General features: G+C 54.5%; 1 protein-coding gene across 4 annotated transcripts; it reads right to left on the bottom strand.

Annotated features, from left to right (window-relative positions):
- Nucleotides 1-1,147: 1,147 nt before the first annotated feature.
- Nucleotides 1,148-14,372, bottom strand: CARD19 (caspase recruitment domain family member 19). Of its 4 annotated transcripts, XM_069476284.1 has the most exons (6): nt 14,238-14,372; nt 6,380-6,522; nt 3,927-4,080; nt 2,413-2,472; nt 2,120-2,191; nt 1,148-1,440 (listed from the first exon to the last, which is right to left on the bottom strand). In XM_069476284.1, the coding sequence occupies exons 1-6, from the start codon at nt 14,242-14,244 to the stop codon at nt 1,325-1,327; spliced, it is 552 nt and encodes a 183-aa protein (XP_069332385.1). In that variant the 5' UTR covers nt 14,245-14,372; the 3' UTR covers nt 1,148-1,324. The 4 variants fall into 4 exon arrangements, with proteins under 4 accessions (XP_069332385.1, XP_069332387.1, XP_069332383.1 ...); XM_069476286.1 differs by lacking the exon at nt 2,413-2,472; XM_069476282.1 differs by lacking the exon at nt 1,148-1,440 and having other exon boundaries at nt 2,126-2,472; nt 14,238-14,350.
- Between the last annotated feature and the right edge of the window lie 2,410 nt (nt 14,373-16,782).

Genomic DNA, 16,782 nt, shown 5'->3' with positions numbered 1-16,782 from the left:
CTGAGGTGGGAGGGGACAGTGTGGGGGAAACTGAGGTGGGAGGGGACAGTGTGGGGGAAACTGAGGTGGGAGGGGACAGTGTGGGGGAAACTGAGGTGGGAGGGGACAGTGTGGGGGAAACTGAGGTGGGAGGGGACAGTGTGGGGGAAACTGAGGTGGGAGGGGACAGTGTGGGGGAAACTGAGGTGGGAGGGGACAGTGTGGGGGAAACTGAGGTGGGAGGGGACAGTGTGGGGGAAACTGAGGTGGGAGGGGACAGTGTGGGGGAAACTGAGGTGGGAGGGGACAGTGTGGGGGAAACTGAGGTGGGAGGGGACAGTGTGGGGGAAACTGAGGTGGGAGGGGACAGTGTGGGGGAAACTGAGGTGGGAGGGGACAGTGTGGGGGAAACTGAGGTGGGAGGGGACAGTGTGGGGGATATCTGAGGTGGGAGGGGACAGTGTGGGGGAAACTGAGGTGGGAGGGGACAGTGTGGGGGAAACTGAGGTGGGAGGGGACAGTGTGGGGGAAACTGAGGTGGGAGGGGACAGTGTGGGGGAAACTGAGTTGGGAGGGGACAGTGTGGGGGAAACTGAGTTGGGAGGGGACAGTGTGGGGGAAACTGAGTTGGGAGGGGACAGTGTGGGGGAAACTGAGTTGGGAGGGGACAGTGTGGGGGAAACTGAGGTGGGAGGGGACAGTGTGGGGGAACTGAGGTGGGAGGGGACAGTGTGGGGGAAACTGAGGTGGGAGGGGACAGTGTGGGGGAAACTGAGGTGGGAGGGGACAGTGTGGGGGAACTGAGGTGGGAGGGGACAGTGTGGGGGAAACTGAGGTGGGAGGGGACAGTGTGGGGGAAACTGAGGTGGGAGGGGACAGTGTGGGGGAAACTGAGGTGGGAGGGGACAGTGTGGGGGAAACTGAGGTGGGAGGGGACAGTGTGGGGGAAACTGAGGTGGGAGGGGACAGTGTGGGAGAAACTGAGGTGGGAGGGGACAGTGTGTAGGGGTCAGCAGGGCAGGTGAGCCAGGTGGAGGGCATCCTGCCTCAGGCTGCACCAACAGCTGGACTCAGGATGCCAGGAGCACGTCTGCCCCAGCCCCCGCTGGAGCAGCCATAGTCAGAATCGTCTCAAAAACCCTCCTGAGATAAAGGAGCAAGCCAGGCGGAGAGGACTTGAACATTTAATATCACTGAGCACCTTGTAAGGTGAAGGTATGCTTCTTAGACAAATTATAAATAATGAAAAATAAGCGTTTAGAAAAAGAAGCTCCGGCCCCCTCGGTGGGCCGGCTGGGGGACTCTTTGGTTGAGCAGCAAGGAAAGGCCTGGGGTCTGGGGTCTGTCAGAGTCCCCTAAGGTCATCTGCCAAGAAGGCCAGCAGGTAGCGGCTGACGTGTCTGTCAATAATGACGGGTGAGAAGCCGAGGACGCGCCGGGCCCCCGGCAGCCCCTTGGGGTCTGGAAGACACAGCAGGGGGAGAAAACTGGAGATGCAGGCCCGGGGGTCAACTCTGTCCTTCCAGCCTCCAGCCCCCTGGGGAGCTGGGCAGGTTGGGTACTGCACCTCTGTCCCTCCCGCTCATGGGCTTGGTGTTTGGGTTGAAAAGATAAGAATCAGGGCAGACTCTGCAGCCTCCTACTCCCACCCCAGTGACCAAGGGCCTTCTGGGCCTATGTCCCCATATGGAGCAGGCCTTCCCAGTGACAAATTCAGGCATCATGGAAAACACGGGGCAGAGTGGGCCAGGCTGGGCAAGGCCCCCTGCTCATCAGGCCTGTGACACTGTGGGTGGAAAGACCTGAGGCTCTGGGGGAGGTCACCTGCTCAAGGGCCTCTGCATGTCTCAAGGTCACAGGTATGACAGACCCCCAGCTGCCCACTTTCTCTCCAAGGGTTGTCATTCTCTGACTCTCAGGGGCAGCAGGGATCACTGGAGGCCGGGGGCTCCACACACCCCATTTCTCACGAGCTCTGCAAGGTAGGTACTGATACCGACCCACTGCACAAGTGAGGAAACTGAGGCTTGGAGAGACCAAGGGGCCTCTGATGTGGGCCGGGTTGGGGCCCTCTCTTGGTGGCTCTAGTCTGGTGGCAGATGGTGTGCAGGCCTGGGCTGGAGGGTCCACGTGCACCCACCTGGAGGGTAGCAGTAAAGGAGGAGGGCCAAGCCCACGGCCAGGCTGAGGCCAGCCAGGAAGCTTATGGGTCCTGTGGAGAAATGAGCATAAGCAGGGTGGGGGCCACACAAGGAGGGGGGGACGCCAGGCTGGGATTCTGCCTGAAGAGCCCCCCAGCAAGCACCTTAGAGGGTCTGTCACCAACAGAAGGCCAGGAATGGAGCCCAATTTGGGATGGAGAAGCCCTGAGGCAGAGATGGAGCCCTGGGTTGGGGGAGAAAGAAAGAGGGGAGGGGCAGCGGGGAGCGTTACCCCTGTCACTCAGCTCGCCGCTCTCGCTGCCCGAGTCTAGCTCTGTGCAATCTGAGTTCTCTGGAAACAAAATCACGGAGCACGGTTAGTCGTGGGTCCAGCCAGAGAACAAGGTGGTCACCCCCGAGGGAAACCCAAGGCCACTGCTGCCTCCCAAGGCCAGGCTGGACCAGGCCGTGGCACCATGAGGCCGGCTCTCCTCAGGGAATCCTGCATAGTTTTGAGTCTTCTCCTTTGGTCCAGTTCCTGTGACTTTGAAAGCCATGGGTATGGGCAGGGCCACCATTCCCTGGTGGCCACAAGGCACCAAATGCAGCACGAACATCCCCTTCTGAGAGCCAGCTGGTGTCAGGGTGGTGGCTGCCTTGCCAGGTGCAGCTGGGCAGGGGGCTTTCTCCTCAGACCTCCCGTGGCCTCTCCAGCCTGCTGACCTGCAGGACGGGCCTGGGGGCACCTGGGAGCCACAGAAGATGCTCTGCCTTCAGCAGGACTGTGGCTCAGCCCCTTTGGAACATCCCTGTGGAGCACCCATGGCTGGGGTGAGAGGCCAGTCCCACCTGCTATCCTCCCGGGGGACGGTCCTGCCCTGGAGCCCTCCCTATCCAGCATCTAAACTGCCTCCTCAGGGTCAGAGACCCCAACCAGGGTCCCGGCTGAGTGGCCTGCAGTGAGCCACCCAGTCTCTCTGGCCTCCGTCCTGTTGTCTGAGGACTGAGGGGCAGCTGCCCTCCTCCTGGGGTGAGCACAGGCCTCAGATGGGAGCTGCCATCCCAGCCTCACTGTACCCTCCCCGGTCCCAGCAGCTCAGAGGACCCTGGACCCTTGGGATCCACACATCTCCTGGGGCCTGAGGGCTCACTGCTGGGGGGTGCAGGGGCTCTAAACTGAAATGCACGTGCCTTGCACACTCATCCAGGCCTGGCGATGCCCGGCAGCGACACCCACACGTGTGCAGGTCGGCTGGACTGAACGGTGAACACAGCCTCAGTGTCTGCCATGGCCAGTAAAGGTGGGGACCTGATTTTAAGATTGTACTTTTTTTAAGCACCAAAGGAGGCAAGAAAAGCTTCATCTTTCTCTGCTCCATTCCTTTTAATAAAAGGATTTGTTCTGTAAAGTTTGGATTCAGTCAAACAGCCGCACTCAAGGATCCTGAAGGCCACGTGTGGCCCCGAGGCTGTAGGTAACCCCTTCCAGGATCCCTACAGAATGAGATTAGAAAGGAAAGGGCAGGAGGAGATGTATGGGATGCTGCCTTCTGTGTGAAAACTGGCGCACGTGTGTGAGAGCGAGAGAGAGAGAGAGAGAGAGAGAGAGAGATGTCTGCACTGCTTGCAATACCCTCCTTGGGAGGCCAGAGGGTGGTCTCAGGGGAGGGGCTGAGGAGGGAGGCCATGCTAGGCCTGGGCCTCAGCAGACTGGTGTGGGCACAGAGGACGTTCGAGCCATGGCCAGCAGGCCAGGTTCCCCTTCCTGGACAGTGCCGAGCAGGGTGGCGGGGACGAGGGACTTACGCAGAGCGCAGCGGCTGGGCAGGCGGCTGTGCAGCGGCTGGGCGTGGATATACAGGGCTCGGTAGAACTCCTGGCAGTCTCGCTCGCCGCTCCGCTGCAGGTGGCTCAGGAGGTCACAGAGCCGCACGCGCAGGGATGCCCTGGGGTTTCGGAACTGGGGGTGCAAGGGGGTATGAGGGAAAATCAGGCCAGAGAGGGGTGGCTGTGGGTCAGGGGCTCCAAGTTCAGGTCCCCCAGCCTCAGCTTCCTCACCCACTGACGGCAGCACCGGTGACGGCACGGCCCCACACCCACACCCACATGGCGCCCGGCGCTGCTGCCGTCACCGGCATTGCTGCCGATCCTCACACTCCTCGTGGGGTGGGAGGCAGGAAACCGAGGCTGGGAGCTGTGTGACCTCAGCACATTGCTCCACCCCTCTGAGACTTGGTTTCTTCATTTGTGAAAGGGCTAAGAAACCCACAGGGTGGCTGTGACAGAGAATTGACGAGGTGATGGTGTGAGAACTTCTATTGTTTTGCACTCTACCGGAATGTGATTCAAGCATTTTAAAAATCAGTTGAGAAAAGAACTGGCTCTTTTGGTGTGTCTGACACAGAAACGTGTGGTTCTCAAAGTCAGTGGACAAGGTACTTGGCATGGACGCCCCCGCCCAGGACCAGGAAGCTATGGCTTGGTGCTGCCATCTGGTGGCAAGGTGCGATTCCACACAGCTGCAGGGAACGGGGTGGAACCGGGACGGCAGTGCTGGATGGCAGCAGGGCCAGTGCTGGGAGGAAAGGAAGTGTGCATGGAGCACTTCCCTTTTTCCTGGTATAAACATCTGAAACTCTTCAAAATTAAAAAAATGTGCACGTGTTAGACTTCTACTTACAATAATAAGAGACGAATTTGAGTTCATACCTTTTTAAATTATTGGACCACTTTCGTAATGTAAAGCATCTGAGCCAGTAGCTGGGCCCGTGTTTACTCAAGTTCTGTTGTGGACCAACCTCACCCATTCCAGCAGATGTCCTAATCCTCAGGACAGCACTACAAATGGCATCATGACACCTTCCCACCCACCCCCACCACGTGAGGAGACTGTGGCTCTGAGAGGAGACAGGACTCACTCACGACACCCTGTAGGCAGGCAGGGAGGCAGAACCTGAACCTCAAAGGACTAGTGGGTCTCTGGCACCTACCATCTGCCCCTTGGGGCCTGGTGACAGCTGCTAGGGAGCAGGTGGCTTGGGCTGGAGCCAGAGCCACAAGTGTGGGTGAGTGGGCAGGGTGTGTCCAACTCTCTCATCCAACATCCCAGAAACCTGGGGCCCCTCAGGGTCACCCGGTGCTGCAGGGGGTTGGACCAGATTAGACCTCCCAGGCCAGAGCCCAGGAATTGCATCTTAAACCCCATCTCCAGCAGAGCCAGCATGGCACAGCCGGGTCTGCTGCTCTGAGAGGCCAGGGCCATGTGACGCAGTGACAGCAACTGCCCCGGGCACCTTCCTAAGTAACAGGATGGGCTCAGGATGTGGCCTGACACTTCTAAGATGGGTGTCCCTGGGCATGTGACTGCCTCTCAGGCCTCAGTGGCCTCCTCTGTAAAATGGGGCAATGACCATGGCTCCTCACAGACCTGCAGTAGGAAACCAGGGACTGTCCAGGGAGGAAGACACTCGGCAGCTGTTTACCCGGTTCAGGTCAGCTAGTCCTCACCACAACCTGAGAGCCCAAGGCTCTAGCTGCCCGTTCCACAGATGGGGAAGCTGAGTCTCTGAGTGGAACCAGACCCCTCAGCACTGCTGAGACAGGGTTAGCACCTGCCCACCTGGAGTCTCCGCTGCCTTCCTGTGACAGGCTGGGCCTCCCAGCCTCGCACGCAACATGGGAATTAGAGAAAAAGGAAGTACGTGTTTGCCCACTTTGAACCTTTTAAGGATGCAGCGTGCAGAGCCCTGTGGCTCCAGAGTGAGGCCAGGCCTGACCTTTGCTCCTCTCCGTCCCTTCCCTCCCCAGGCCTCCCTCTCCCTCCCTAGCCCTGCCTCTTCCTCCCCTTCCTCCTCAACCCTCTCTCTCTCTCCTCTCCCTCCTCAGCCCCTCCCCCAGCCCTCCCTCTGCCCCCTGCATCTTGTACTATATTGTGTGCTTTTGTGTGTTGTCACGTGTCATTTTCCGTAACCCTCCCAGCAACTCTGGAAGGGGCAACAGGCTCAGTGACATATGAAAAGACCAAGGTACACAGAGTTGACGTTCTGGGCCCATTTGCAGTCACCCCAAAGAGATGGTTTGGAGCTCTGGCAGCCCTAGTGGCCAGGTGCAGGTATGTCACCTTTGAGCTGTGCTGACAGGCCTGATGGGTGTGTCATCTTGTGAGAGGATGACCCAGGGGTAGTTGCCAACTTCTCCCAGCCCAGAAAGGAAGGGGAACTGAGAAGTGTGTCACGCACCCCCCCTCACCTCCTCAGCACCTTTTCCGCCTCCTTGTTGGTGAGGATCTGTGGGTAGTAGCGGTTCAGCTGGAGGATGATCCTGTCCACCTGCTGCTCGCTCAGGCGCCCTTGGCCCGTCAGGAAAGGCGTGTCCTGCACCAGGCGATCACAGTAGGTCTGATCTGAAACAAGCAGATGGCACAGGGGCGTGAGCCAGTGCAGTCTGAGGGGACCAGGTAAAGCAGCCTTATGCTGACGCTGCTCATGGGAGGCCCCTGTGTCCACCAGGAGGACTGTGGACATCCTAGCCCATGTAGGGGACACTGTACACAGCTGAGAGCTTCCCCCACCGGAGGGCCTCAACAGAAGATGGAAGTGGGTGGGTATGGCAGGAACCCACCCAGACGTGCTGAAAAGTAGCCAGGAAGGGCCACATTTCTGACCCCTTTTCTTTGTCCAAAAGTTTATCACAGAAAATAAACTCAGAGGGTCTAAAGAATCCACTTTCCAAGGGCCGCCTGCAGGGCCATCTGGAAATAAGGACGGTACAGGCAGCTTAGAGAAGGCCTAGGGGACATGGACTCTGCAGCTCCTCACAGCAGCACAAATGCAGGGACACAGAGCTCAGGGTGGCCCTGTGGGACACAGTCTGTCTGCAATGCCTTAAGAAGCTTCCACCAACAGTAAACCAGCAAGCCCTCCCAGGGAGCTGGAAACGCTTGTTCTTTTGTCTTTTTTTTCAGAATCACCATCATTCATTGTTGTATCATCTTTCCCATTAAGAATGTTCCTTGGAATGACAGACCTTTAAAGCTGAGGGGTGGAGTAGTGGTGGGAAGGCACAGGGGTGCAGGATCCCCATAGAAACTGAACAAGGGAACTGAACAAGTACATCACCTTACATACCTGAGGCAGCTTGACCTATTTCCCATGTACATAGGAGCTGGGTGGTGGTGGGGGGGGGGGTGATGGAGCTTTATAGGAATAGTTTTTATATATGTTTGAAGTTACGTTGTTATCAATTCAAATTAGTTTGTTATAACTTTAGGATGTTAAATATAATCCCCATGGTAAATATAAAGAAAATATTTATAGAATATACACAAAAGAAAACAAGAAGTAAACCTAAATGTGTTACTACAAAAAAAATCAACTATATACAAAAGAAAGCAGCAATGGAGGAAATAAGGGTCAAAAAAGCTACAAGACATACAGAAACAAATAGCGAAATCACAGTAATAATTCATTCTTTATCAGCAGTTACTTTATATATGTATTTATTTATTTATTTTTTGAGACAGAGTCTCACTCTGTTGCCCAGGCTAGAGTGCCATGGCGTCAGCCTAGCTCACAGCAATCTGAAACTCCTGGGCTCAAGCAATCCTTCTGCCTCAGCCTCCCGAGTACCTGGGACTACAGGCATGTGCCACCATGCCTGGCTAATTTTTTCTATATATTTTTAGTTGTCCAATTAATTTCTTTCTATTTTCTAGTAGAGACGGGGTCTTGCTCTTGCTCAGGCTGGTCTCGAACTCCTGACCTCAAGCGATCCTCCCACCTTAGCCTCTCAGAGTGCTAGGATTACAGGCGTGAGCCACTGCATCGGCCTAGCAATTACTTTAAATGTAAATAGGTTAAACTCTCTAATCAAAAGGCATAGACTGGCAGAATAGATTTAAAAAATATTATCCAACTATATGGTGTCTATAAAAGACTCACTTTAGATCTAAAGACACAAATTGGTTGAAAGTGGAAAAATGTAAAAAGATTATCCCATGCAAAAACAGTAACCAAAAGAAAGCTGAGGTGGCTATACTACTCAGACAAAATAGACCTTAAGTCAAAACTTGTTATAAAAGATTAAAAAGTACATTACATGTTAATATAATAAAAGGATCAATTCACCAAGAATATATAACAATTATAAACATTTATGCACCAAACATCAGAGCCCCGAAATATGTGAAGCAAAAACTGGAAGACTTGAAGGGAGAAATAGACATCTCTACAATAACAGTTGGAGACTTTAATACACTTTCAAAAATAGACAGAACAACCAGACAGAAGATCAATAAGGAAATAGAGGACTTAACACCACAAACCAATTATACCTAGTAGACATGTACAGAACACTCCCTCCAACAACAGAGAATCCACATTTTTCTCAAATACACATGCAACATTCTCCAGGATAGACAATAGAACAAGTCTGGCCACAAGTCTTTGGCCACAAAATAAGTCTTAACATATTTAAAAAGATGGAAATCATACAAAACTCTTTTCTGGTCACATGGAATGAAGCTAGAATTCAATAACAGAAAGAAAACTAAAAATGTCTCAAATATGTGAAAACCAAATAACCAATAGGTCAAAAAAGAAATCACAAGAAGAATTAGGAAATATCTTGAGACAAATGAAAAAAAAATACCCATATGCAATACACCAAAACCTAAGAGATTCAGCAGAAGCAATGCTGAGAGGGAAACTTATAGCTACAAATCCATACATTTAAAAAAATGTTAAATCAATAACCTAACATTATACCTTAAAGAATGAGAAAAAGAAAAAATAAAGACCAGAGCGACCGAAGAGCAAACTAAACTCAAACCTCACAAAAGGAAGAAAATAATAAAGATTACAGTGAAGATAAATGAAATAGAGGATAACAAAACAATGGAGAAAATCAAGAAAACCAAAAGTTGATTCTTTGATAAGATCAACAAAATTGACAAACCTTTAGCTAGACTGACAAAGAAAAAAAAGAAGGAAGACTTAAATTATTAATACTAAGTGAAAGTGAGGACATGGCTATCAACTTTACAGTAATAAAAAGGATTATAAGAGAATACTATGACATTTATACATAAACAAACTGGATAAACTAGATGAAATGGAAAATTCCTAAAAACACAATCTACCAAAACTGAATCATGAAGAAACAGAAAATCTGAATAGACCAATAACTAGTAAGAAGATTCAATCAACAATAAAAAATGTCCCAAGAAAGAAAAGCCCAGGACCAGATGGCTTTGCTGGTAAATTCTACCAAACATTTAATGAATAACTAATAACAATCCTTCTTAAACTCTCCCAAAAAATTGAAGAGGAGGAAACACTTCATAACTAATTCCATAAGGTCAGCTTTACTCGGATACCAAAACCAGATAAAGACAGATAAAGACACTACAAGAAAAGAAAACTACAGACCAATATTACCAATATGTAATCCTAGCACACTCGGAGGCCGAGGCAGGAGGATTGCTTGAGCTCAGAAGTTTGAGACCAGGCTGAGCAAGAACGAGACTCTGTCTCTACAAAAAATAGAAAACTTAGCCAGGCACGGTGGTGCACACCTGTAGTCCCAGCTACTTGGGAGGCTGAGGCAGGAAGATCGCTTGAGCCCAGGAGTTTGAGGTTGCTGTGAGCTATGATGGTGCCACTGCACTCTGCGTGGGGCAAGAGAGTGAGACTCTATTTCAAAAAAAAAGAAAAGAAAAGAAAAGAGAAAAAAAGATCAGGGGTTACCAGGAGTTAGGAAAAGGAAGAGATGACTATGGGGCATGGGGCATAGGGGACGTTTAGAGCAGTGAAACTACTATAATGGTGGATGCAGGACATTAAGCATTTGTCCAGACTCATAGAATGTACAACACAAGGAGTGAACCCTACCTAATATAAACTAGGGACTTCAGTTAATAATAACCATCAATATTGGTTCCTCAGTTATAACAAAAGTACCACACTAACACAGTATGTTAATAATAGGGGTGGGGTGAGGGGGTATATGGGACTCTCTGTACTATCTGCTCAATTTTCTATAAACTAAAACTGCTCCAAAAATAAAGTCTATTAATTAAAAAGAAATTCTATTTGGAAATTCCACTGTTCTTTCAATTTTAAAGAAAAAATGGGGGTCACAGAAAGCAGATCAACCCCAGGTTGGGGTGGGATTACCTGAGAAGGGGCATAAAGGAACTTTCCGGAGCGATAGAAATGTTCTGTCTTGATTTTGCCTGGGTTGGTAGTTGCAGGGTGTAGATCTTTATCAAAACTTACCACACTGTTCACTAAAAACAAATGCACTTGCTTGTGAGTAAATCATACCTCAATAAAGTTAACTTTAAAAAAAATAGTGTCATCAGGTAGAAAAAAGCAGGGCCCCCTCTCTGGTTTTGTTCTTAGGGCACAGACTCAATAGACTGTTTTTCTTCCTTATGTCTCTTTCCCAGTTGCTACCTCCCCCTGGTTGGTTTTTCTTCCCCCAGGAATGCAGACTTCTAACTTCTGAATTCTCCCACTCCTATAAGCGGCTGTGCTCTGTGGGGCCCCCTGCGCAGACTCTGCAGTCCAAGGCCCAGGTGAGACCAGCCTGTCTCAGCACACCCACCCCACGCCAAGAGCTTGGGGACCACAATGATGGGCAGATCTGTCCACGTCCTCCAGGGACTCACTGTAGGGGTAGGGGCTGGCATTCACCAAGTAACCCCACAAACATGTCCTTACCCTACAGATACCTGCCCTCCAGAAAATAACAGTGGGTCCTGGTTCACAGCTGCTGCCCCCCACCATCAGCCACCCTGACACCTGCCTGAAGCCATTCACCATGGGCGGCACTGGGAGGCTGCTGGGGGTTGGAAGGCTGGCTGAGTGGCCCCCCCACACTCCCACACCAAGTCCCCCAACAGCCTATGTGGACTTGTCAGCAGCCTCCCTCACAGTGAGGAAGCTGAGCACAGAGATGCCAAGTGACCTGCCAATGCCACACAGATAGGCCCATCTGGGCAGTCTGGCTCTGGCACCTACAGCCTCCCTCATTAAAGAGCTAAGGTAAATTCTAGCCAAAGGTCATGGAGCAATTTCTGTACCTGACATTCTATGGGCTCTGCACCTGCCTACAACCTTCATCCTTCCAACTGCTTTGCAATACGAGCATGACCATCATCCCTATTTTCAGATATGGAAACTGAGGCACAGTGAGGACATAAGGAATCTGCCCAAGACTACAGCCAGTTACAAAGTGACAGATCCAAGGTCAGGATCCAGGCGCAGCAGTGTTGAGGGCCACCTCTTGACATCCAGACTTTCTGCCCTTCCAGTTAACATATTAAGAACCTGTGGTCAGCTACGTAGGTCTGCTTCCTGCCAGGACAAGAGCAGGTCTGAGGCTGTCCTCACCAGCGCTGCCTCCCCAGTGTATGCTGCGCTATATGCACGGGGCCAGACACACAGTAGGTGCTCACTAAAGAGTTCTGCAACAAATGGCTGCAGGTCCAAGCCCCAAGGGCAAGGACTGTAGGTGGACAGCAGCCAGCATCCTGTAGCAGCCTCCTACCACCCTGCAAGCCACTAGCCAGGCGGGGCCTCTGCTGCAGCAGAGCCATGAGTCACCGCAAGCCATGAGTCACCATGAGCTATGAGTCACCTGGTACCGGCAGCACAGTCCAGGCACTGAAGCCAAGCTGTGTGGCCTGTGGGCTCTGCGCTTCCTGTGGTTGCTTGTGAGTTATGCACACAAACCATACACAGGCGGCACTTGAAAGCACAAAAAGGCACAAGAAAGGAAACTTCCTGGTGCCACGTCCTGATAAACAAGTCCCCAAACTGTTTCTACAGGATAAAGGAAGATGGATCACTCTGGCACAAACCCACCAAGCCTTCAGCAACTCCCTACATCCCCTCCCTTCTTGCCCAGCTGGCACCAGGACCATAGACCCCCAATCCTATCACCCCAACTTGAGCTTCCCTCTTCTCAGCCCAGATGGAAGCCCTCAGCCTGGCATCCCAGGCCTTGTGGGAGATGGCCCCACCCACTTTCACCCTGCCCTCCAGGTCCCTGAGCTTTCCCGCCTGGCAGCCCCCAACAGCATCATACTGCCTGGGACCCCCAGCCCGGGTTGAGAATACCGGTTTCTGTGTTTGCCACGTGGTTAATTCATGCTCAGCTTGCTGTCCTACCCCCAAGAGGCCTTCCTGAGTTCCTCTGGCCCCCAACCAACTGGGGTCCAGACACTTGGGCATCGACCTCCCCTCCCGAATTGCTTTCAGAAGCCCCCTTGTCCCAGTGCCTGGCTTAGCCAAGATCATTCACTCCCTGGCACACCACAAGGCAGGTAATTCGTCAAGCACTGCCCTGTGCCAACACCTCCTCAATGTTCTGTAGGTGTCGGCTCACGCGAGTGCTTGCAGCGAGGGCTGGCACGAGGCAGGCCCCCAATCTGTGCACAGGGGCAGTGAGCCCAGGACTACAGGTCTGTAATCTTGCAGGGCTGTCCACCTGACCCTCCCAGAGCTGCACTCTCTGGGCTTTGGTTCCCCATGCTGAAAATGAAGGGCTGTGAGGGGTGTCTTGAGGCCCAGTGAGTACAGACAGCAGGGAGAAAGGTGTTTTGTTCCCACTCACTCTAAAAGGTGAGGCCCCATAGTCAGAGGCTTCAGGACCCCTGCCTGGCTGTGGTCTCTCAACTCCAGGGTCCCTTTGTGCAGGAAGCCTCCCACTCCCGCAATGGATGGTGGGGGCAGGGGTGGACTGCCTCAGGCTCCACCAACACCCACTCCCTGGGACAGGCTCCTTGGAGGCCAACAGAGCTCTGCGCTGTGTCCCACACAGCCTGATGAACTTGCTAGATGAGCTGGAGAATCGGGGCCCGGGCAGGGCACAGACATGGGTGCTGGGGCTTTTGTCCTGGCTCTGCCACACACCAGCCCAGTAGGCTGGGGTATTCTGCCCAATTTGAGACTTGTTTCCTCACTTGCACAAAGACATGACATTTCACGTGTCCCCATCTGACCATTCTGGACAGGAAGCACCCAACACAGGGCCAGTGCATAGTAGGTGATCAGACACAGCAGCCACAATAAGAAGGCTCTGTAGGGATGACAAAGGGGACCAGGTAGCAGCTGGGGTCTCTTCTGCCCTAGTGTCTTAGAAGTCACCAGATTCCAGCCCATGAGATCCCATTTGTGTGCAGGACCCAGGCCAAGACTTCAGTGAGCACTGGGGAGAGATGACTGGGGACTTTGGGGCCATACTGACCCTCTGGGTCACCCCTGGCCCTGGAAGACTTCTGCTCCATGAGAAGAGTGAGACCCTCAGGAATGAGTACAGCTTCTAGGAGCCTCCGCATTCTTTGATCAGGCTGCCATGGGTTTGGTCACCAGCCCATCACCCTCATGGGGCTTCCTCAACCTTTAGGGGAAGGTCGGCAGAGCTAGGTCACCCTGCTTTCTGGGATCAGGAGTGGGGTGGGCAAGTTCCCAGAACAGAGCGGCCCCAACGGGCTTGGGGAGTCCAGTCACTGTCCACGATTTCCCTAGGCTTGTCCCCTAGGCCTCTCCGGGGACAAGGGGTGTGGCTGCGGTCAGTAGGTACCTGAGGGAGCAGGGGAGGCGCCACCGGTACCACACACTGCCCAGGAATGCATCACCTGTCCCACGTTCCTCATCAGGGTGGTTGGGAGGATGGAGCGTTGTATCTCGGTGTCAGAATCACAGTAGTCTAACTGTGAATACTCACTGGTGTCATTTCTACCACTTCCTACTCTCTCAGACCCAATTCCCAGCCCCGGGACACCTCCCAACACAGATTTCCAGTGGCTGAGCCCAGATCGTGGCCATGCAACTTTGCTCCAGGAGCTGCCCGTAGCATCCGCCCTCCTGGGGCCCCGCACCTGGTCCCCGCCCACCATGCCCAGCAATGCCCTCCCCAGAGACGCCCACCACCTCTTGTGGCTGCACCCGCATCACCACCGACAGCTGACAGGCCAAGGTCACTCAGCACCCCCCAGCCAAGGAGCGGCCCGTTGGTGACACTCGAGGCAGCCGAACCCCTGCCCGTCCCGGGCTGGGCAGACGGGACGCGCACCCGCACCCTGGCTGCCCAGCCAGGCCCCGCGCCCACCTGTCATGGCGGCGGACACGGTTCCGTCTCGCCGTCCCCAGCTGTCCGCCCGGCCGCGCGTCTGCCCCTAGGTCAGCCGCCCGGCCCACCAGCTCCGGTGACCGCCGCCCGCGGGCCGTGCTTGGACCGCCCCTTCCCGCTAAGCCCCTCCTCCTCAGTCCGCTGTGTCGCCGCCGGGGCTCTAAACCCCGCCCCTCACCGAGCCCCGTTCCCTCTAGCGCCGAATACGTCGCCGCCAAAAGTAGTGAGCCCCGCCCCTTCCCGCTAGTCCCCGCCCCGGCTGCGTCCGCTAAGGCGCCGCCAGAACTCCAAGCCCCGCCCCTCGCTCGAGACCCGCCCCCTCGCCGTCCTGGGCTCGGTCGCGGTGCCCAGCTCTGAGCCCCGCCCCTTCCTGCTCTACCCAGCCCCTGCGGGCGATACGGCGCCTCACGGGGCCCTCAGCCCCGCCCCTCACTGGGCCCCGGCCCGGCTGGCGTAGACTGCGCCGCCGCAAGGGCTTTAAGCCCCGCCTCTCGCTCGAGTCCTGTCCCTCCTCAAAGTCCCGCCCCCAGCACAGCCTCTCCCACCGCCCACGCGCGCCCCCTGCCGCGTCCCTCGCGTCCTGGGCCCCGCCCTCCAGGCCGCACAGCGCCTGTAGCTGGGCTGGGGATCCGAGCGCCAGCCCTCTGCCAGCCGTGTCCGCCACTCCGTCCCAGGCCACCGCGTCCCACCCCGGCAATAAGGAAACTTGAGACTCTGACAGGGGACGTGACTTACCCAAGGGCATGCGGAAGGTCAGGCCGTGGGGAATACAGGGCCAGGCCTGGGGCAAAAAGCCCGTGGGCGTCCAGTAACCCACCGGATCAGCCAGAGGCTGCAGTGCCCAGACAGTGGTGCGGCGCCAATTCAGGGGACAAGTCGGACTCAACTGTGTGTCCTGGGTGGGGCAACCCCCTTCTCAGGAGCCCCCAGTCCCCCGCTCCCCCATCTGCAAAAGGGATTAGCCTGGCAGTGTGACCCTAATTAGGGTCATTTAACCTGTCATTTAACCTCCCTGAGCCTCAGTTTCCCGGACTTTAAAATGGGTGGCCTTGGGCAAACTCTCCATCTTCCCTCCTGCTTTCCCTCAGTCACAGGCCTGACCTTTTCAGCTCTGGTGCCCACCACAAGAAGCCCCCAGTCCCACATGATGTGAATGGCCTGGAACCATCCAGGAAATGGAGACCTGTGGGGGGAGGGGAAGCAGAGCCCACTCACGGCCAGCAATGGCGGGAGGTTTTTCTTTTTACGTGTTTACTTCCCTGCTGTGTCTGCGGTTCCCTTCTTACCCTTGTTCTAATTTGAGATGTTAAGCCTGATCCGGAATGGGGACCCAAGCTCAGTGTGCACTTCTCCAACAGCACAGTGGTCCCTGCAGTCGTGCGCCCTCCCTCTCTGTGCCTCAGTTGTCCCTTGTACTATGACCTCTCATCATGGATGGGACATCTAGAGAATGGGTGTGGTTGTTGCCTGGAAACCCCAAAATCCTTGGGCCCAGTTGTGGTGGTAACTACACAGAAGCACCCCTGCTCCCCAGGAGAGCACTTGGGCAGCTGCCCTCAGCCACCCACGGCTGCCCCAGACCAAGGGACAGCATGGACAGGACCAGCCCCAGGGCCAGAGGGTGGTGTGTACTGGCTTGTGGGTCCTTACTGGCCTTTCATCTGTGTGTGTGCATCTGGGCAAGTCCAGAATGGCTCCAGGGTGGGAGTCCCCGCACAGACCCCACAGGGGGCCTCCCCAGAGGGCCTTTTACCCTGCAGTGGGACACGGCCTGACCCGTTATTCTACATCCATCACACTGTTACAACATCTAGCACTTACCTCCCTGGATTCATTCCACCCCCCAGGAGAGATGTCAGAGCCATAAGGTCAGGGACTGGGTGGAAGACAGACACAGTGGGGACACTGGGGGCTCCAGACTCTGCCCACCTTCAGGAAGCCCTGACCCCAGTCTCTTCTAGGGAGGCCAGCATTCCACCTTCACATCCACTCCTGCACCACTAGGACCACACTCAGCCATGAGATACATGGGGAAACTGAGGCTCAACATTCATGGAATCTCTCACCCAAGTTCTAGCAGGATTCAATCTAACACCCAACCCCTGTGAGCACACCCAGGTCCCTTGGAATTTGCCCTCCAGGCTTACAGGGATGAAAGGCCAAGGCACAGGGCAGGATAGCCACTGGTGCAGTGAGGGGTCTCTGAGCCCAGATGCCCACTCCAGGGGCTGCAAGCAGGCGGGTCAAAGGGTCAAAGGGCAGGTCCTGGGCGCTCCTCCCACTCAGGCATAGCACCCCGCATCCTGCCTCCCGCAGCTGCAGCTGTCTGGACCCCAAATGGAAAGTAAGGTCCTGCGGGCCCAGCGGGTGGGTGTCCAAACTACAAGGGTGTGAACTGAGGTTGCCTCCCACCCCTGGAGAGTGACCGGAAGCCCTGTCCTTGGATATTGTCAAAGAAAAACCAGAGCTGGACAGTAGTTACAGTGGTATTAATAAAAAACAGATTTTATTCAGGGCTCTTGAA

This window comes from Eulemur rufifrons, chromosome 7, assembly GCF_041146395.1.
Source record: "Eulemur rufifrons isolate Redbay chromosome 7, OSU_ERuf_1, whole genome shotgun sequence".
NCBI lineage: Eukaryota > Metazoa > Chordata > Mammalia > Primates > Lemuridae > Eulemur > Eulemur rufifrons.
This window is presented reverse-complemented; position numbering and strand designations above follow the sequence as displayed.